The sequence below is a fragment of the Megalopta genalis genome, chromosome 1 (genome assembly GCF_051020955.1).
Source record: "Megalopta genalis isolate 19385.01 chromosome 1, iyMegGena1_principal, whole genome shotgun sequence".
NCBI classification, from domain to species: Eukaryota; Metazoa; Arthropoda; class Insecta; order Hymenoptera; family Halictidae; genus Megalopta; species Megalopta genalis.
In genome coordinates, this window is record NC_135013.1 from 37,588,272 (window position 1) to 37,610,521 (window position 22,250).

At 38.8% G+C, this 22,250-nt stretch overlaps 1 protein-coding gene across 7 annotated transcripts; it reads left to right on the forward strand.

The window, feature by feature from the left end:
- The first annotated feature begins 373 nt into the window (after positions 1–373).
- On the forward strand, positions 374–22,244 carry CLIP-190 (Cytoplasmic linker protein 190). 7 transcript variants are annotated; one of them, XM_033467424.2, is made up of 22 exons: positions 374–573; positions 1,183–1,325; positions 9,174–9,242; positions 10,449–10,601; positions 11,261–11,452; positions 12,613–12,814; positions 13,070–13,289; positions 14,157–14,201; positions 15,179–15,319; positions 15,444–15,608; positions 16,247–16,267; positions 17,077–17,254; positions 17,377–17,628; positions 17,699–17,817; positions 17,876–18,188; positions 18,264–18,415; positions 18,488–20,079; positions 20,148–20,238; positions 20,305–20,335; positions 20,406–20,580; positions 20,655–20,833; positions 21,144–22,244. In XM_033467424.2, exons 2-22 carry the CDS (start codon positions 1,214–1,216, stop codon positions 21,188–21,190), a joined length of 4,449 nt encoding a protein of 1,482 aa, XP_033323315.2. In that variant the 5' UTR covers positions 374–573; positions 1,183–1,213; the 3' UTR covers positions 21,191–22,244. The 7 variants fall into 7 exon arrangements, with proteins under 7 accessions (XP_033323315.2, XP_033323317.2, XP_033323318.2 ...); XM_033467426.2 differs by lacking the exon at positions 16,247–16,267 and having other exon boundaries at positions 378–573; XM_033467427.2 differs by lacking the exon at positions 14,157–14,201 and having other exon boundaries at positions 381–573.
- The last annotated feature ends 6 nt before the right edge of the window (positions 22,245–22,250 follow it).

The window sequence follows — 22,250 nt, forward strand, 5'->3', positions numbered from 1 at the left end:
AAAGTTTGCGTTTTCACACATTTCACTCGATAAATTCGCAATCTAATCGGCCGTTCTTGATTCAGATGGCAAACAGTGTTTCAGCTGCGGAGTACATAAAAATAAAAGTGACCTCTTGAAGTTATTTAAATTATGGTAATACGAAAAATGTTTGCAGCTAAAAATAGAGCAAGACGCATTATTACTATACATTTTTGCTAAGCGAACAAACGTGTTTTTGTACTGATTACTGTTTCTGTTATTATCGTCTTACTGGTATCGTTAACGATAACGAATTTGGCTTTAATTAGCTGGAAATATTAAGGGGAATGGAAGGGAAAAGTCCATCATTGCAATAATCGTGTCAGGGAACAGGGAAACCAGGGTAAAATCGGCAAATTACGAGTTAACTCGCAAGTAGACCGTGACGGCGCTACTGGCGCCAAGAGTTGTCACTTTTCCGTTAACCGTTGTGCGAATCGGTGCGAAATATTTCGCGGTGCTGGTTCGTAGAGACAGGGTGATGTTCCAACAATTGTCTATGAAATATGTTAATTGATTGTGTGTGTTCGCATCACGTCACGCTTAAATAAGGTAAGCATCTTGGTGGGTTCCCTTTCGTAAAGTGATCGTTGATCTCGTGCAGGTTAACCTTTCTTGCGTTTGACATTTTTTTTTAACGTTATAATATCCGCTTCGAACGGAAATTTTCGCTTCGCAAACTATCTCATCTTCGAATACGAAACCAGGGAAACCGTTTCTCACGATTCCCCGGGAATGTCAAGCAATAAATATGCTTTCTGCGTAGTTTGCGTAAGCGTATCTGCGATTCGAGTTTCGATAACGATTCAAAAAGCCATAACGACTTTTCACGTTGGATACATTGAATGGGACGATGATATCATTTTTTTATTTTAATTTTTTTAATGAAAATCGCGATCGAAAATCGAAAATTTGATGACTGATCATTTTTAGAATGATTATGATTTTGTTCGTGAATTATGGTCGCTGTATTTATGATTATTTACCAAGTTATGCATAGCAGAAATTTGCGCGGATCTTAAAGTATTTCAAAACATTACATTCGTTATGTTATCCGCGTTATTTTGATAATAATGTGTTTAAATTGATTTGCAAATATTTGATAAATGTTTATGCATGATTTCTTGTCAGTTTCATTAACCATTCATTTTCATGTTTCAGAGTTATATAACAATAAGTGAATATATATAAGATGGGTGAGCCAAAACCATCAGGATTAAGACCCCCTTCAAAAATTGGTCGGCCATGCAGCAATCTGCCACCAAGACCAGCAGTGCCACCTTCTCCTCCAAGACCTGCGATGAGTGAGTTTTTAATAATAATATTTGTTATATTTAATAATACATGCATGCTTTGAAGCAACTCTGTTCAATTGTTATTCGTTAATACATTACAATTTTACAGTGTGTCTTCGTATAAGTAAGAATGTAAACACCAAATAAAAACATTGATGTCTCTGTAATCGTATTAAATCATATTATAATTACAGGCAGTATTAGTAGATAAGAACTAGCAACAGCTAGAATTCAATGCTAGTATAGAAGATACAGGAATTTGAATAAATAGAATGCTTCAATAAATGATGTTCCTAATATGTTTGTGGTTACAAGGCAATTTAGAGGATTTATAAGGTAACACTTCTGGATATACTGCTCCTGATGAATGAATTTGGATTTCCAAGGTAGACAAAATTATATAGACACTGAAATCGGACTTTTTAGAAATGTATCTATTGTTGACTAGGAATTCCAATATGAAGCTTCTGAGAGTAGCAATTTAAGCTTTGGATCTTCAGGGTAAACAAAATTGAGTGATTGGTCTCTGTGAAAATATTTCTGTTACAAAAATAGCAAAAGCAATCCAATATGAAGCCTCTGGGAGCAGCAATTTAGGCTTAGGATCTTCATCATAGACAAAGTTGAATGGAGGCTGTAATTGGCTTCTTAGAGACTGAAATTGATTTCTTAGAGATTGAAATTGGTTTCTTAGAGATTGAAATTGGTTTCTTAAAGACTAAATGGTTTGGTAAATCATAGGATGAAAGTCTTGGGACGAAAGTGTAGGGTCTAAGTTCAAGTCCAACGACTGTATTACTGTCGCCGTAGCTGATCCAGATGAAAGATCGAGCTCGATCGACACTCAACGCGTCTAATTCCCCACGCCACGCGATCGAGTACGCCCACCAGACCCTGAGACGAGCGTGAACGAGTGGTTTTACAAGCGCGAGACCGCGAACTTCTCGCGAGTCGTTCTTCCACCTCTCACCGCAACGGATCTCGTCCGAGCGATCTGGTAAATACTATTCCCACTAACAAACGGTCCCACTGCGGGCGCTTTGTTTCCTGGAAAAGATTCTCTGCGATCGTTCAGTGAATATCTCGTGCTCGTGCAATTACAATTACTACTACTACTACTAACAGAAACATTCGACGAACTAGCCTTTACAACTCTTCTCAGCCTGGAGCAGGTCTGAATATCTTAATCTTATATCTTGATTTAAACTAGATGAAGCTATTTCTTTCTGTTTTATGTACCTTTTCATGCTCTCTCTTGAAATCTTGAATTATTCATAGTGTTTATCCCGGTTGTTATGTTCAGTGATTATGCGCTTGGCTGTGATATAAGTTGCAGGATTGAGCTCCATCACAAAGAGGTCTTCTCTAACATTTACGATGCTATATAACTTTAACATGTTCATTTATTTCTTAACATATATCTTGCATGTCTTAAGTATTGTGGTCTTCAGGCTACTGTGATTTTCGTTCAACTCCCCGATCACTCTGTATATGTACTCTTCGTTTAGACTCGGAAGTCCACGTTCGATAAGAACCTTTGACGCCACGGATCTTCGTTCATCTGAATCAACATTTCTTGTATGATCCAATGCAATCTTTGTCTCCAGAGACTCGGGAATCCCAATCTCGTTTCTTAATCTCCAAGGACTCGTTTGCAGAGTCACCTCTTAGACATCTTCATCTCTAATTCCTTGTATCTTCATGTCCAATCTCTGTCCACCACTGGATTCTCAGAATAGCATTGTCTAACGCGTTTCAATAACTTCTTCAGGGTCAGCTTCAGTTTTAGAAAAACCTTATTTTAACAAAAAGATCAAAGATTTGCATACTCTGTCCATACGTAGATTTTGAAAATAGTCAAAAATTGCTGCAAGGGTTAAGCTCGGGGAGTTGTCGGCGTTTGCAACGTGTACGAGAGCGAATAGACACGAGAGGAACCTAATTAAAATTTGCGGGCAGTGTTATGAATCATTGTAAGGCCTCGGCGAAGGAAACAAATGCGGCGCGCGTACAAAAGCTCGTGGCACCACGAATCGAGGGCACTTATCTTGCCTTATTGGTTCATCCAAGAGCAACGATGCTAGGAAGGGACACACGTCGGTGCACCTCGCGCGGTGCAGTCATCATCATCATCGCCGCGATGACGCATGCAGTTATGCAATCCGGCGTGTTTGTTGTACGCTCGATATCCAACCGTTTCGTCTTTCCTCCCACGTGCGAGACCGCTTCCCTTATCCGGTAGGGCTTTTCGAACCACCCGTGATTTATACAGGGTGAACCGGCAAGAATCATCGCCGTAATCGCACCGAAACTGCAGCCCTTCGCCGCGGTTCCCCGTGCTTCTTTAATCAATAATAGCTCGACTATAGCTATCACCTGGCTGCAGATTTCATGTGCTTGGGAGAACAATGTCTAGGCAACGTACCAAGAGACATTAGAAAAGTTTTAGGAGACGTTTATTGTCTTCTTAAAAATTACCGAGAGAAGGACAGTTTTATTTAACTACTGCGGCTCTGCAGGAAAATTTTAGCTCGCACGAGGATCTGCAATTCAATTGCAAAGACAATTGTCTTGACTGAAGTGACTTGGAGGGTTGCTAGCAGCTGTTGACCCTCTTAAGTTCTCCCGAATCTTTCATCCTCGAAGCTCAGACTCTTAAAGCTGCAGTAGACGCGGCGAGTCATGGTCAGACACTGCATATTCGATGCTAGTTCAGCCAACCTCCCGAACAGTTGCATAATCTTGGCCAAGAATGAAAAACAAGGGAGCATTTTCAGCTTTTTCTTTTGCTCCCATTTTCCTGTAGCTTGGAAAATGTCCAAGGTGATTTTCATCCACCCTATATCCGTGTATACACGTACCCCGTTCTTACCGGGGTATCGTGTCGACGAATGTTCGATCTCGGATTTCGCAACGCGATCGCGAGTACCAAGGTAATGATGTCAATTTTCAACTTGACAGGGAAACGGATACGTTCACGATACTCGATATTATCTGCACTACGACCCGATTGTTGGCGAGGAAATCGATGAAAGTGGCGTCTGCAGGCTTCTGCACTCTCGTATGCCGGGCATCCTTGCTGGATTAGTTCCAAGACGCATCCCAATTCTTGCACATTATAGGACGTTGACTCTGCGCGATTTTCTTTTTCGGCTGCTTCGCTTGCATAAGTTGCAACCGTTCCTCTAGAATTTTAAGTTTGGGAGCTCTCGGTATTAAGACGCGGCTGATTTTTGAAGATGGAGACAATCGTATTAGGTCTACCGGAAAGTTCTGTCCGATAATGTCATTGCAAATTTCGATAGGTATGCACATATGTTCATTTCAGACATATATTTTTGAAAAATGTTACTCACAAATTGCCATCACGCTGGCAAGAGGTCACAATAAATATTACTAAATTTATGAAAAATCTATTGTTTCCTTTCATTTCTTAAACGGACAGAACTTTCCGATAGACCTAATATAACATTTTGTGTTCAAAGCAATTATACCTCTTGGAGATTGGAACATTTTTCCTCAATAACTTGTAGAAAGAAGTATGTGTACATTTGATTCGTGGTTGCTTCGAAGCACCTTCAAGAGGTGATGGATTAAATCATAGATAAATTGTGTGCTCTGTGATATCTAGGGCTGATATCCAGTTCCTGTGGATGAGATTATTGTTACAATTTATTGAACAATTTTCTTCAGAAATTCTTAATTGTTGATCTTCGATTTTGAAAGAACTATTAGAAAACTATAGATAAGTTGTTCAGATTAGAGATTCTTGCGAACAATTCATTTTAATGTGGATTGTATATCAAATTATCGTAGATTCCAGACGATGTTTTTCAGAAATTCTTAATTGTTGATCTTCGATTTTGAAAGAACTATTAGAAAACTATAGATAAGTTGTTCAGATTAGAGATTCTTGCGAACAATTCATTTTAATGTGGATTGTATATCAAATTATCGTAGATTCCAGACGATGTTTTTCAGAAATTCTTAATTGTTGATCTTCGATTTTGAAAGAACTATTAGAAAACTATAGATAAGTTGTTCAGATTAGAGATTCTTGCGAACAATTCATTTTAATGTGGATTGTATATCAAATTATCGTAGAGAGATTCCAGACGATGTTTTTCAGAAATTCTTAATTGTTGATCTTCGATTTTGAAAGAACTATTAGAAAACTATAGATAAGTTGTTCAGATTAGAGATTCTTGCGACAAATTCATTTTAATATGGATTGTGTATAAAATTATCGTAGATTCCAGACGATGTTTTTCAGAAATTCTTAATTGTTGATCTTCGATTTTGAAAGAACTATTAGAAAACTATAGATAAGTTGTTCAGATTATAGATACTTGCGAAAAATTCATTTTAACATGGATCGTGGATAAGATTATCGTAGCTTCTAGACGATTTTTTTCAGGAATTCTGAATTGTTGATCTTCGATTTTGAAAGAGCTATTAGTAAAGTGTAAATAAGTTGTTGAGATCCGAGATTAGCGACTCAAGTTCAAGTATGTATTGGATTATGGATTCCTCTATATTTAAACAATGTATAATAGAAAAAGATTCGACGCTCATTCACCAGCATTCTCGAAATTCCTCGGTCGATTCATCGTCGCATGTGTCGGCCAGTTGGCAAGCATAACATTCGCATGTTTACACGTTTTTTTTGTTGCTGTTGCTCTTGCGATTAGCATTCGTAGATCAGGATCGCCTAAGGCGACGATCTTTCGTTCTGACGCAATCGGCCCGACGGTGATCGACACACCGGCTTGTCACCGTCGCCTAAATATGGGAAGATAACTAGCCTCGTGGACACGCGAACGAAGATGTCGCATATTTTCGGCCTGATTAGCATACGTTGGTCAGTTTTTGGTTTCGACTGACGGCGAATGGCGCCGATGATGTTGCAACTTCGATCGAAATCTCAATCCTCTTACGTGGATCTCGACACAATAGGAAATTCTTTGTTCGAACAGTGCAATTTTTCTGTTAACATAATTCTTGAGCACGGAGTTACGTTGCCTCTCAATACAGAAAATTTGCACCATTCTCTTATAATTCGTTAAAAATTATTTTTGCACTGTTCTGCGATTTATTGAAGGCCTCTTCGACGATCGATACAAGTTAGTATCACAGATCCTGAAGATAAATCTTATCTGCCTATTTGCAATCTTCTAGTCTCTGGTCTCGATAATAATTGCCTGATAAATTTTTAAACACTAATTCCCATGATTCATAATTGATCAACCCTTTGCACCCGAGCGATAATTGGTATTTATAAAAAAAAAATTGCTATACCATATTCCAAAATAACTTTTACATTATCAAATTTGCTGATATTCAAGAAACTGTTGAAACCATAACTGTTGTATGCACAGATCGCATAGAATGCATTAAGTCTTACAAGATGGAAGCAAATTGAATTTAAAGTTAAATCGGCTTCGAGTGCAAAGGGTTGAGAGGATCAATTTAAACGTTAGCGGCAGTATTAACCCCTTGACATACCATTTTCTTCGCAGTTACTGCGATTAGGAATTTTTCGATCGCAATAATTTCTGAAAAGGGAAAGAAAATTGATGCTTATCGTGTGCTCAAATTTACTCGAACGCTTAAATATTGGTGAGAAGAGATTAGAATTTTATTCCAATTTTGAAGGACAAAATTACTAGAAATTTTCACGACGAGTCGGACTCGTCAAAGTACGGCAAGGGGTGACAAATGTGTACTCAAACATTGGATAATTGATCCCATCGATTTCTCGCGAAGAAAGCGAACCAGCGAACGTTCGACTGTAGCGGAAAAGTCGGCGAATGCGGGAAACGCGTGCAGTTCCGCAATGCAGTCGCGGGGAGCTTCGATTTCTGAATCAACTCTCCTGTTTCCATCAATCATCCAGCCGCATCGATCCGCGGCGTAATCGTAGAAAAGTTGAAACGCCGACGTAGCTCGGAGTTCCTTGATAGATCAGCGAGCCGACCGTTCGGCTCGAGCGAGAATCGATTCTAGATGAGGATCACAGATTTATCCGGATCTCATTACCTACGGACATTAGATTAGATTCCAGGAACAAAACTGCTACCTGTTCGCGGCGGTAGTAATCGAATAGGTTTACACCATTAACCTTGCTTATGTATGGGGACACCCTGTAGTATCGAGATTGTATGACTGCGTACACGGATCGCGTTACGATCGGTCATGGTGATTGACGCTGCGTTTATTTCGGAAGGATCGATGCATAAATCCTTGGCGTGCAACTATTCACCGAAAGAGAACCGTGTTCCGTCCAATCGGGCCGCCATTTTGCAAAACGAAAAATAAGCTCGCGTTCGCCAAGGTGGTTCGCGCTGTGAAAACACGATGAAAATGTTCATTGATTTCTTTTTTTTTGTTTTTTTTTGGTATCGCGAAAGTAATTGTAAACGCAGTATTTTTAGACTTCTCAAGGTCCTCTCGCTCGGTGTTCCTTTTCGATCATTCTTCTAATGATGATTCATTCGACGTTTATTCTATATATAGTATTTGAGAATTGGAACACTGTTGTCGCGTTTTTTTTTCTCTCTTTTCGCTGTGTCCTTTTGGTAGCGTTGACCGACAGTTGTGAACGTAGGTTTTTCGTTGAATAATCGGGTAGTTGTATTGAATCAAGAGTGGCACTTGTTTACTCTCTGACACGAGGTCGACACTGTAACGAAATATTTGTAGTAATGATTCATTTGCTTACAGAAAGAACCTTTCAGCGAGTGTATTTGACATACGTCTGATAATAAAACGCGTTCGCAGATATAATACATAATTTCTGAAACTGAAAGTAGTTTCTTCGAATCGAATTCAATCGCAAGCGAGAAATAATAGCAGCCTCTTACTACTACGACGACGACGCTCTCGTTGCTGCAAACGAACGCCGAATTGTCGCTGAAAGAATACGAACGTCGAAAATTCCGATCGATCGCCGAAGGAAAAATCAGCAGATCGATCAGCGTTCTAATCGCGGATCGATCTCGTCGAACAGAAACACAGCCGCCCACGCGAACGACCTACTACCACCGTCTCGCCCACGTTCCCTCATGAATAATTAATTAAATCGCGAATCGCGGTATTTTTCTCGGTTTTTCTGCCGGAGGTGGCGAGATAGCGCGCTCGCCTTGCGTTCTAATTGAATTAAAAACGAGACAGCTTTATCTGCGGTCGCGTTATTTTTGCCGGTCGCTTCGACAGCCCGCGAAAACATGGCGACTTCTTTCCGGCGCACGGCGACCGGTCGAATATTACGATCTATCTCGGAGGCCGATCGATCATAACAGGCGAACACACCTTCTTAATTGCTCTTTTACATAACTGTCCACTTGGGAATGAAATTAACTTCCTGCCGGGACGCGACACGCGGCGCCGCCGTTAATCAGTCCATTGAGCACCGTTCGAAAACACATCCGCGTTTATTATACGTAATTGCTCGATTTTTCGAGACCCTGTTCTGTCGATCTTTAAGCATGCCTCGTGTTCAGAAAAAGGAAAGTCTTGTTTCAGAAAAGATTCCGGAGGTAGATTCTTTTTTTCATAATACGTGCAGAATTAGTCTGGGTTAGATCACTTATTTAAACAATCGTGGGCATTGAATGAACCATTGAGTATACTATTGAATACGATAATGAATACTGAATATTAATATCATGATTTATACAATATAAAGTCTTTAATCGATGTTACCTTGTGAAACGTTTATTGTACACGTCCGCCTTGGTTTGCCCCGACGAATTTCTATCGAGCTGGTCGATGGGAACGTAGAAGCTTGTCCCCGAGTAAGCATGCTTTGTCCCTGTACGATTTGCATTGTTTCTGCGTTGTTTTGCATGATCACAGACCAGATGGAACATCTCTGGGAAACGCACGGCCGTCGGTTAAGCGAGGCTGGCCTGCGCAGAGGATCAGGTGGGTGCTTCGTTGATTTTTGTATTCCTGTTTTCCTATTTTCCGGCTTGGAACGATGCTGGACGCTTAAACGCCGACCAAAAACTGTATAATCGATTCAATTCTATCGTTTCGTTTCGTTTCGTTTCTGTAGAATTATTATTGATATATGTATAATGATCGCGTTCGCCATTCCAGCGTCGTTCTAAAAACCGCGCACTATCTGAGTTAGTAGCACGAATGTTCCAAGCTTGTTTCGAAATGTTTGTTTTATTGTGAACGTGGCTGATGATCGTGAGAATGCTCCAGCTTTTACAAGAATGCAACATTGCTGCATGGTTACAATTAGCGTTCATTTATCTCAGCGCTATCATTCCCAGGAGCATGCTAATTGGGAAACTGCAGAAAGATTTTTAATTGAAATTATGCCTGGATATCCAGTTCAACGACAATTAAAATCTTTTTGCGTGTATAGAATGATGTTTAAAGCAGCGCCACGATTTATACGAATAAAAGAAATCCTGGGTTCCTTCGGTCTAGCTTCCCCCAGTGACGAAGATTCATTTCTCCATTAATCCTTACTTTTGCGAGGCGCAAATTGAACTGTCCTTCGGAATGATCACGGTGTACGTCAATTATTGATGCATTACGAGAATGTGAAAAAATTCTTCAGCCCTTTTACAACGTAGAATTGAGCTTTCTCTCAGCGAGATCTGCCTACAGCTTCGCCATCTTGGACGACCGAGCGACAAGATGTCTTACCACGCGTTCAAGTCACCGGCGCTGCAGGTCGCACTACAGCACTACCGTTGCAGAAAATTGTTAACGCATTATCTACCAATAATTATTTCATTGTTTCAAATCATCTACGATCTAGAAGTATATCTTAATTAATTGTAATTTCAACAAAATCTCTCAATTCTTGGAAGATCGAAGTTTTTCCGTGGATTCACATTTTTGAGTAGATAAAGCGTTAATTTATCCCAATCCTTTGCTTATCGATAGTATCGATTATTGTAGAAGGTAATTCGCTAGCATTAAATCGCACAACGAAATTGCATTTAGGAAATGTCACTGAGGGGTTCAGGAAAAAAAATGCTTGGAAGAGAAACTTGAAAAATTCGGAACACCTACGACTTCTAAATAAAGAAATGAAAGCTCTCCGTCTTTTAACGAAGAAATGAACAATCCCTGAGTCTATTAAACGAACTTGTCGTTGTCGGACAGATACTAGTGTCGTCCTGACAGAAGACACCGACAGCTTTATAATAGGAGACCGAGTATGGGTCGGCGGAACGAAACCCGGCGCGATCGCTTACATCGGGGAAACCCAGTTTGCGCCTGGAGACTGGGCTGGAGTGGTCCTCGACGAACCAATCGGTAAGATCCATCATCATCATCATCATCATCGAATGATTCTTGACCCATTACCCGCCACTTTTCACTCGCAAGCACGTATTATAATTCGATCACCTTCGAGGGTGTACTCTAGTCTAGACACGAGAGTGACTTCACGACCTTTTTAACACGAAACTACTTCGTGCTCGTTATTGTGCTTTACTTTAAAATCATACATTCTACAAAAATTATGCAGAACTTACGTGGAACCGTCGTAGGATCGTAATAATAGTTGCAAAGCGTTGCGTTTTAATTCTGAAAGTGTACAAAAAAGAAGGTTTAGCGATCCGCGTAATTTATTTACAATAACAAAAATTCTATTCAAATAATTGAATTGGTCATAGTTAGCTCTACGAAACTCTTGCCCTAACAAAGAATGATGTTGCATGACTTCAGTTCAACTTAGAGTTTAGTTTCAAGCTGTCTAGATTTCATAGAGAAATCATCATATCCTTTGATCTTCCTTTCTGGACGATTCCCGTGCAATCATTTCCCGGTCCTCGAATCAAAATCGATCTTCGATCGCAAGAGTACGGTCAAAGATAGGGGTCGAAACGAACCTGAGCATCCCGAATCATACAGTAGTTAGAAAGTTGACTTTTCCGAGGGTGAAAGACTGACGAGAAGTCGATGCACTTCAGGAAAGAACGACGGATCGGTGGCTGGCTGCCGTTACTTCCAGTGCGAGGCTAAGCGCGGGATTTTCTCGCGGCTGACCAGGTTGACCAGGGAGGCGATATCCGACTCGATGATGTCGCCAACGCAGAGGACACCGACGACACCGCCGGACAGCATGAAGGGGAGCCTCGGGAGGACCATCTGCCCGTCGTTAAGTAAGGATCGGTACAAGAGATACTATCCTCGCCCGTAGTCCGCTTTGAATGTTGGGACGTCGAAAGCTGCGAGCTCGAAAAACGCGGGAAGATGGAGGTTCCCCGTTGACCTTGGATCCCCGTGAATTTTGCAGTCCCCCGTCGACAGTCCTCCCGTGATATAATGAACTGCAGAATTCTACGGATCCCGGCTTTCGAAGAACGCCGTAGATCGTCCCTAATCGCACGCGCACGTAGATTAATGTAGACCGCACTGTACGGACGCTCAGTAGAATTTATTATTGTAAATGTACCTCCTAACCATGTAGCAAGCTGTAGTCCTTAGTGTATTTATCTTCGTACGCACTTATGCTCCTTGATCTGGTGGCGCAGGCACGGGCCGCGAGCCTTCTTTGCTCGGGGCTGCCCTAAATTGTTCTCAGGGGCGATTTTCTGCTTCGAGTAGGCGTGGCTTCGCTGCTCCGAGTGGGCGTGGTTTCGCTGTTCCCTATCTTAGCGGAACTGGGGTTATGTTCGTAGAGAAATCTGTGCTCGTGCTTGCTCCAGCAGAGTCTGCTGCGTCTTTAGATGTCTATCTATGTAGTCGTATTGCACGTCGCATTGTGTTTTAGTATTTTTAGTAAATAAATCGGATCTGCGCCGATTCCTTACCCTTTTCACCGTCAATAAATGTATAAAAGAACCCAGAGTCTGGATCCAAGCATTTCCTCTGTACACTCCGGCTGGAACATGTTGGCCGTTCAAGGTCACTGAACGGTTGCCCTCCTCCACGCTGTTCTTTCTTTGCTCCGCCCATTATCCCGCTAATTCCCTTTCTCTCCCTTTTCTATATATATTCAGAAAATCAAAAAGATTCAAAGGAGATTACATAAACGGAAATAGGTAAGGTGACCTTGAACGACCGCGCCATCTCTCTGTCATTGCACAGGAGGTTCCAGGTAGATTTTTTCTTCCTTTGTAATGGAGGAAATCTTGCAGAGACTAATTGCATTCGTGGTGATTCCTTTCTTTGGGAGGGGTCAAAGGTAATCTTTATGGTAGATTTGCCTCGGGTGGGGGGGGGGAGAGAGAGAGAGAGAGAGAGAGAGAGAGAGAGAGAGAGAGAGAGGTGGTCTACCCAAAGATTTCTATGCCTGTAACGAATGTAACTCGTCACACAGACGCGTCGACAACGAGCCTATCGTCCACGGTGTCGCAGAGAGACTTCAGGATAGGCGACAGGGTGATAGTATCCTCCAGCCAAGGCAGCAAAACCGGTGTCCTCAGGTACATGGGCACCACGGAGTTTGCTGCTGGTGAATGGTGTGGCGTGGAACTGGATGATCCCGTTGGCAAGAACGATGGCTCCGTTGGAGACAACAGGTTTGCATCTATGTATCTTACAGCGAGATCCCCATAGAAAACTATTGAAAAGACGTTCAGTAGGTCGGGACTTGGATTAGACCGCCTACAGTGGACACTCGATTGATCCAAGTTAGGAGGAGAAATTCTAAGTATCTGAACCGGACGAAAGCTTTGTTAATCACCAACTAGAGACTTAACGCGAAATTGTAGCTGTGTTAATATTTATTAGATCTTTCTCGGGCCCATCCGCTAAATGGTTTAGCACTGTTTCAGGTACTTCGAGTGCCGGCCTAAATACGGGCTGTTCGCACCCGCGCACAAGGTCAGCCGTTCTCCAACGAGCAAACGGACAAGCTGCATGGTGCACAGGCCAACCGGCGCCGCACTGAACTCCTCCGTGAAGAAGACAGGCTCGAGAGAGTCGCTGATATCGCTGTCAAGCATCGCCAGCACGGCTAGCACAGCTGCCAGGGCTGGTATCAATACGCCGAGGGTAAGATTCACGGTGCCAGAATGAAGGGAATGACCTGTACTGCAGCTTGCATCCTCCATCCTGATTGCAGACTTCTCTACTATCTCTATTGTTTCCTCTGTTCTGCTCACAGCAATTGGAGGATCACTTCTCTGGACGGTTCGAGATGTTCTACTGTTTCAAATGAACTTGAACACATTGTTAATATATTACATTATATTGTAGCAATGTTGCAAATAGGTTCTGGGTAGAAATCCTCAATCTACTGATGTATTTGTGACCACCGTTCCTGGCTCCATGTGTTAGGTGGCATTCGAATGAATGATCCTCTACTTGCTTTGAGCACTGTTCACTGTGTAAACGCGTTTCTGCTGAGTTATGCGTGACTTTGTTTGATCAGCCTGCGTTGAAACACCGTTTTGCAGCTGTTGACAAGAACTGTTGTTAGCTTGCTGTTCACGTTGATTAGATTTATAGTAATTTTGTTGAATTAATATGTACGTATATATGTTTCAGTTGTCTCTTTTTTTTTGTTATTGTCACTGTAGCAACTTTATCATTTGTTGAACGATTTTATCGAGCGATAGATACCTGAGCTTAACAGATTCAAGCATATTTTAGGATTCAAGCGATCATTGTTGTATTTCTATTGTATATTCTACAGACAAGCTTTGTTAGTCCTGTAATGTTGACACTTCTGTGAAGACAGAATGATAGTCATCTGTTTAACATTATTGTATTGTTAGTATTTAGACTTTACAGGGTCATTACGTTTTTTATTTGGCAATTATATTTGTTGATCGAAGACGAAGGTGAACAGAATTATGCAGTTTAATTTGTTGGCTGTGCATGACACGATTTTTGTTTTTGTTGCATCCGAAATTCCAGAGGCCTGGTATGCGCACGTCGGCACCTGCATTAACCGCCCTGCAGGTGAGACCATGTTTTAACATTTATTTGTCACGCTCAATTAGTTGGTCGTGACGCGTAAAGCGCTGTTTGAGTAGTTGTTAGCATAGAAGTAGATTAACAAGCGTGTTGTGATTATTTGTTATTGAGTATTAAGCATAACAACGTTTTACAATACAACCAGTCACAGTTTTACGACCTATATAGTTAGCAAGTACAATAGAATGTAATTGTTAGTGCTGTTTTTAGATAAGTAACTTAGAAAAGCATTCTGATGTCTGTACATGATTTTAATAAAATCCTCCATCCATTCCCTCATAGTCTCCCTAGAAACCAACTCCCACGAACGTGGGCATTTACTTGAAAATATTTTATTTTAACCGTAGAAAAAATTATTGTCCATTAATCTGATGGAAAGAAATATTTGTGCCTAACAGTATACACTCTAATTTAGTAGTCACTCTGTTCAATTGAATGTCATCAAATTTGTACTACGATGAACTTTTTGATGTCTGCTTTGTTTCCACGTAGATCTTAAATTAAATGGAAGTGTTCATTTTTTCATATATTTAATTGTATCTATATGAGTTAAAATTCATTTTTCTAACCCTTTGTTCTCTTTTAACGTTATGTAAAACGTAGATGTTTCGCATAAGGTGTTTACTAGACACCAATTTTTAATGATATTAAAGTTCAGAAACGTCAATTAACTAAGAATACATGAGCACTAATGCATAATTTGATGACAGAGCATTATCACTAATTTCCGTCCAAGTTTCACTATTTAGTCACAGTAACTTTAAATGTACAATATTGAAATACATTGCCATAGTGAAGGAAATATGATAATTGATATTAATTCTTCCAGTAAACGCATCTCCTGTTCTTCCAAATCCTACATTAAGAAGTTTCAAAAAGACATAGAAAGCGTAACATATTTTAATATAGATTAGTTGACAATGTGCAATTATTTTTATGTGTATTTGTCTCAAACATTTTAGGAGTCTTTGAAGGAGAAGCAGCAGGAGATAGAGATGCTACGCAGAGAAAGAGATTTAGAACGTGAACGTGTGACAAAAGCAGCTAATCAAGCAGATCAAGCTGAACAGTCTATACTCTCTTTGAAGCTAGAATATGAGCAGGTACTTACTGCCTCTGATCACAACTTAGAGTTGGCCAATAGTAAATACAATTAACAATCGCAAGAGAAGAATTAGAGAGAGAGAGAAAGAGAGAGATTGTCTAATTATTATATATTAATTTTAGTACCGAGAGAAAATGCAAAGAACGGTCACAGAAGCTGAAGCAGATCTTATTAAGCTGCTCGAAGAGAAAAATACACTGACACTGCAGTTGGAGGAGGAGAAGAGGAAGTGTGAAGACCTGCTGTTTCGCTTTGAAGAGGAATCTGTTAATAAGGATGATATTCAGGTATAGGTCTTGACTATCTAATGACTTCGGTCACAAAAAAATACAGATTTTGATAATACAATTTAACACACTGATTGTCAAATCAATCTATTCAGAAGCTTTTATGAAAAATCCATCCTCTCAGACAAAATTAATTTGAACCATGATAATCGATGTGTTAAAAAATAATATATGCACAATAAAAGAAAAGGTATGTATAGACATCCAAGAATACAGGGTTATTTAGGGACTCTTAAAATTTATCAAATACTCAAATGAAACATTCTCATCGCCTTCATCATTTTACTTTCTTTAATCGAACTTCCGTTTCTCATTTATTTTTTTATCATTTTTTTTTAAATATTGGTTCGACAATTGCATAGTGGAACTATAAGGAGACGCAAGTATTACTCAAAATTCAAGATTAAATGTTAGTACGCTTCTGTTAGAATAGAATTAGGAGCTTTACCATAATCAAAGAGTGGTGGCGGGTGGGATGATATACGTGCAAATTAGATTTTGGAAGCGAGAGTACAACATAGAAGCTATGCTTGTGACTGTATTCGAATTAAAATGAAAATTAATTCCGCATACGGCACACAAAACGTTTCTGTCCAGCCTGTGGGTTTAACGCAAGAAACTTATCATTTTATTTTCAGAAAGAGAGAACTGAACAATGTGTGAGTATTCCATGGCAGCCGTTTGGGCCCGAGGAGGGGTTGATGATGCTGTTTTTCTGCACCGCTTCTCTTATCTTCACTGTAGTCATATCATTTATCATTTCACCACAACTCGGTTTGAAATTTCTGTGACATTTCGCAGTACACTCCTCTCCAATGCTTTCACGATTAATTGTTTCACCTATTGGTTAACATTAAGTACCAGAATTTATATCATTATAAATAGAACTCGATGTTCGTCTAGACTTTCCATGTACATTAAGATAGAAGAATAGTATTATGAGTTTAGAAAATAGAAATTGTATCATAGATCATTAAGCTACGTCAGGAAGAAGGTGCGGGTTTAACACGCTTTGCGGTGCACTGTAGAATAATTGTTAGATTTCCGGTAATTGCTTCCTTTACGCTGAAGTAGTATGTAATTTGTTAATTGAGCTCCCGCGCGAGAATTCGAGATCAACGCTATTTATTTATTTATTTATTTATTTATTTATTTATTTATTTATTATTTGTTACCTACTTTGTTTTGAATATTATTTTCTATTTGTACTTATTTCAATTGATTCATGTTATACATTGTTGTATGTTGTTACACGGCAATATTAAATGATACCTCAAGTACAGTTGTTCATAAGTATATCACGAAGTCTTATCATCTTTGTACTGTATCGAATCGTTGTCTTTCTCACATAATCTGATCGACACAGTAAACAACAGTGCTCTTGTATATCTTGATGCGCTTCTTCGTGTTAGTTGATGTATACGCGAACTGATTCATCCGGGTACTAAATAAGCATGTTTGTCGTTAGGTGATAAATACTGTAAATGAGAACAAAATCAAAGATCTTGAAAAGCAGCTGGCGGAGGAAAGAGAACGCGTTGCTCAATTCGAACAGGACAGTATAAAGCTGTTCGAAACCGAGGAAGAACTGGCTCGTCTTCGCAATGAAGTTTCCAATGCTGCTCAGAACAGGAATCTGTTGGAAGGTACTTATGATGATCTGCTCTGAATTAAAAGCTTATTTCAATCATTCGAAATCAATTGCTGAGTACACTTACAAAAGCAAAATTAATTTCCTGGGAGATAATACGATACCGAATCATCATAGATGTGCAGAACCAAAACAAGTGCCTGGAAGAAACAAAGACGAGTCTCGAGAAGGAAGTGCAAGAGAAGACTACGCTTGTAGAACAATGTGTAGCACAAATTAGGGAATTGGAGGCCAAATTGAATGAGAGTCAAAAAGAAAATGCGGCACAAAAAGAATCAGACGCGAGTCTGAAAGCTGAATTGGAAACTCAAATAAATCTAAATAAAACAAAAGATGAAGAATTAATCATTGCCTTAAAAAAACTCGAAGGTGCGTTTATAATGTTGAAGAAATATATTTAAAAACCATGCTTTACTTTGTATGGTACTTTGTTTTGCAGAATTGAGCGAGAAACTGAAGTTAATGGAAGAAAAGAATGTTTTGCTTTCCGAACAGATACAGGAGTATCAATCACAAGCTGAAGACAGCTTCAAGATAGTCCAGGAAAAACAAAAATTGGTAACTATCTGGTTTATAAATATGAGTTTTATGAGTCATAAATATTTTGTTAATTTAGGAGCAAGATATCGCTTCCTTGATGGCCACGGAAGTAAATTCTTCTGTACAATTGAAGAAGTTGCACGAAGAGTTGCTGGTAAAGGAAAAGGAACTCTCAGAACTACGGTCCACGAGTGCAGCTGAGATCGAGGAGTTAACTAAACGTTATCAGATCCAAATTGAAGAACAGTCGAAGTGCATTAGCGATGCTAACGTAGACATTTCACAAAAGTCTATGTTACTTAGCAAACTGGAACAAGATATAGCTGAACTAAGATCAATTCTTGCGAACAAGGACGAAGAAATAAAGAACCTCAAGGAAAAGACTTCAGGTAAGTTGTACTTTATCTTCTACAAATTTCCTTTATTTTTTTAGTACGTCAATATTACTGATTTGCTTGTTCCAGAATTACAAGATGCTCTCGCGTTATCAGAACAAACTAAAACCAATTTGGAGAGCGAACTTCGCGTATTTGAGAAGAACATAGAGAAATTGACTGAACAAGTGGCTGGCGCGGAGAATAAAATAACGCAAGTTACAGCTCAAAAAGAAAAATTGGTTGGTACAATTTTCCTTTTATGAGTTAGATATTTTGGGTAGCATAATTTAATCGTTTGTTTGTCACTACAGGAGGCAGATATTGAAAATTTAATAAGCAGCTCTGCGAACTCCTCTGAACAACTGATGAAATACAATGAAGACTTGCGAGCAAAAGAAAGGGAGCTTGATGAATTGAGGGATAAATCATTCAAAAGTGAAAACGCTGTGAAATCCCTGGAAGGAAAATTGAGTAACATGGAACAAGAATTAAATAAAAATAGTGCATTAATCCAGGAACAGCTTGCAGAATTAGAAGCTAGTAAGTCCCAATTGCAAAAGGAAGAAGGTACAAAGTCTGAACTGTTGGACAAAATAAAACAGTTCGAAGCAGAAAATGGTGAGCTTAAGAAAACGATAAATGAGAGTGAGCAAGTTAGAGGTAATCTCAACGAGAAATTACAAAAAGCACTTAACTCCGCGGCTGAGTTGTTGAACGCTAAAGAAGAAATTCTTAACGTGCAAAAGCAATATGATGCATTGAAAAATTTGCACGATGAGGACACAGTTTCTTTGCAGCAACAAATTGGCAATTTGCAAACTGAGTTAGTTGCTTCTCAAGAAGAAACAAAAGCATTACAGAAATTGAAAAGTAAGTTAGAAGCAGATCAAAGTGCCAATCGCTGGTCCATAGAAGAGTTAACTGAGAAATTGAGTGCTGAAGCAGAAAGTCGCAAGAAATTAGAATCTTCGATATCTGAAAAAGATTCTGAGCTCCAGCATATTCAAAGTAAACTCTCAGAATTAGAAAAAGCAAATGAAGCTTTAATAGTTAATAAAGAAACCACTGATAGGAGTCTTACAAGTACTGTGGACACACTGTCCACTGAAACTAAAGAGCTTAAAGAAAAATTAGGCAATGCGTTGGAGGCCATTAAGATTAAGGATGATTCTCTTGCCGAATTGAAGAAGTCAGCAGAAGAGGCTGATGCACAAATATTTAAACTGAACGATACCATTACGTCCATGAAAGAAGAACAGTCGAATAGTGAGGAAAAAGTGAAGAAGATGCAAGAAGCACTTTCAACGAAGGAGGATGAAGTTAAAGATATAACGCAAACGAAGATTTCATTAGAAGCTAATATAAATACTCTGAAATCAGAATTGAAGACTGTGAAAGAAGAATTAAATTTAAGAATTCGTTCTCTTCAAGAAGTAGAAGGTACGATAAAAGAGTTACAAAATGCCAAAGATGAATCTGTGATAAAATTGCAAAATGCGTTACAGTCTGAGGTGAAATCCAAACAGACTGAAATTGAAAATATGCTTCGGAAAAATTCTGAGCTAGAGCATAAGCAAGTTTCCCTGCAAAGTTTGATAGATAAACAAGCTAACGATTTGAATGATAAAGAAGTGTCACTTAACAAATTAACAGCACAAATCAATGCTTTAGAAAGTGCGCAAAAGCAGATGCTGGATGACATAAACAAAGAAAACGGAAATTTATTGGATAGCAAAGAATCCCTTGAAAAGTTGCTGAAAGATGGAGAACAAAAGATCGAAATTTTAACAAATACTATGAAAAATAAAGAGAAAGAAGCTGATAAGAATTTGCAGAACCTGATGGAGAAAATGAACCGTATGTCTGCAGAATCCGCACAATTAAAAGAAGAGCAAAATAACTTGTAAGTGCATAGAGAACTACAAGAATTTGTTAAGAAACAATGTTAAACATAAATTGCCATTCTTTTAGGGAACGAGAAAATAAACAAATTACTGCCAAATATGCTGAAGCAGTGAACCAGCTGAAACTTAGTCGGGAGAATATGAAGAACAATTATGATGTAAGTTTTAACGATGACATTAACATTTAAATTTTTTATAACATACTAAATTTTATACTTTTGTAGGTAGGTGGTGGTGATATGAAACAACATATAGGTAAAAATTGTATTACTAATCAAGACACGATCATTCTACAATTGTTTTAATATATATTACTGTCTTTCAGTCGATCAAGATATCGATATCTTAAAATTAAAAGAGGAAAATGAGACCGCCCAAACTCAGATAAATTTCTTGAATTCTGTAATAGTAGATATGCAACGCAAAAATGATATCTTAAAGTGTAAAGTTGAGGTTCTCGAAATGGGAGTACCTGCTAACGAAGCTGATGATTATACTCAGTTCGTAACACTTAATTTTTTAGTCATCGTTCTTGATAACGGATTTGTTACGCATTAATTGTTTTTTATTTTAGGAATACATTGGAGAAACGCATGGCTACGCCACGCATGTTCTGTGATATTTGTGATCAATTCGACTTGCATGAAACAGAAGATTGCCCACGTCAAGCTCAAGACTTCCTGGAAACAGAAAAAGTAGCAAAATCTCCAAAAAAGGTTTCGGCGGAGAGACCGTACTGCGAAAATTGTGAAAGTAAGATTTCATTGTTTAAGATGATCAGAATCGCGGTTATTGTTGCATCTGTTTACCAAATATTTTCTCCCCAAAGAAAAAATTTGAAGCGTTTGAAAATTTCTACAAAAAAAATTCTACAATCTCCAAAATACTTTGCACACATCTATCCCTAACAATTCTATTTTCTAACTTACCCTTACTGTATATTATTTTTTACACTATTAAACTGTTTTCAAGGTTCAACTATTACTCTCAAACTGGCTAACCTAATACCTTCTTTATTATCTTTGTCCACTGCCATTCATAATGTTGCTTGATTGTTTTACAGTGTTTGGACACGATACACGTGATTGCGATGACGCCGAGACGTTCTAACAGCTTGTTCTTGGTCTTACACACGTTTTACCGCTTGACAAAACGAAATCCTAGACACGAGAGAAAGACCTGTTGAAATTTTACAGAGTATATTTTTGTATAAAAGAATTAAAACGCTACCGTTGTTTGTATGTCTTCCCGCATAGGATGTAACCATTCAGACACTCCAATGACTTGACGGACACCTGTGCTCCCCTGTGTTAAGTTCATATGCAGTCTTAAATATTGTAGGGCAAGCCGCAAGAAAAAGGATATCTGATTACTTTTCTGTAGATTAAAGTGCAATGAAAAAATTCATAAGACAAAACTTCCATCCAACGAGTTCCATTTCTTTTTCTGTACCAAGTTTTAGTCAGGTGTTCTCTTTCTAACGCCTTCCACTCTGTATATGTTCGCAAAAATGTTTTCTTGTCCGAAATGTTTTACGTCGTTCTAGTTCCACATAATTTTAAAAGTACAAAGCGATGAAGCTCAATTATAGATTACAATTGAGCTCATTAGGGTACATTATTAGACAAATTGTAGAACAATTTGAATTAATGCATATTTTCGTTAAAGCGTGCATAATGGAGTAATGTTAGTCGCATAACCGACTCGCTGAAGTCAAATGTAATTATGTACATAATATTTATATCAATCTGTACATCTATTTAATATTTATTGAGTGTTCTAAATGCGACACATTCAGTGATAGTTCCTTCGCTCGAGTCGTTAGCGTTAGACTAAAATGTTTCTCATACTATCTTTGAAACCTTATATCCATTCGGTGTAGTAGTACACTTCTTCTGAACGTATTTGTACATCGCACAGTAACGAAATAGTAAATACTTCCAGTTTTGTGTTTGTTACCGCTTTGTTATCGCTACGAACGATTGTACAATGACTGTTCCGTAAAATTGTACTACTAAGATTTGTCATTCTCTTGCCTTTCCACTTTGAGCCTTAATACAGAGTTGGCAATGTCCATTGATATAATCCCATCTTGTAATGTACATTCAATGAATTAGAAATGCTTGTAGCTAAGAAAAATAAAATTGTAATAGACTGATTATAATATTTT

Excerpts from the sequence above, each read along its gene's own strand:
- CLIP-190 (XM_033467424.2), top strand. The coding sequence starts at position 1,214 with ATGGGTGAGCCAAAACCATCAGGATTAAGACCCCCTTCAAAAATTGGT. Across the intron at positions 12,815-13,069 it reads GGCTCCGTTGGAGACAACAG|GTACTTCGAGTGCCGGCCTA; the intron begins GTTTGCATCTAT and ends GCACTGTTTCAG. Across the intron at positions 17,629-17,698 it reads TGCCTTAAAAAAACTCGAAG|AATTGAGCGAGAAACTGAAG; the intron begins GTGCGTTTATAA and ends TTTGTTTTGCAG.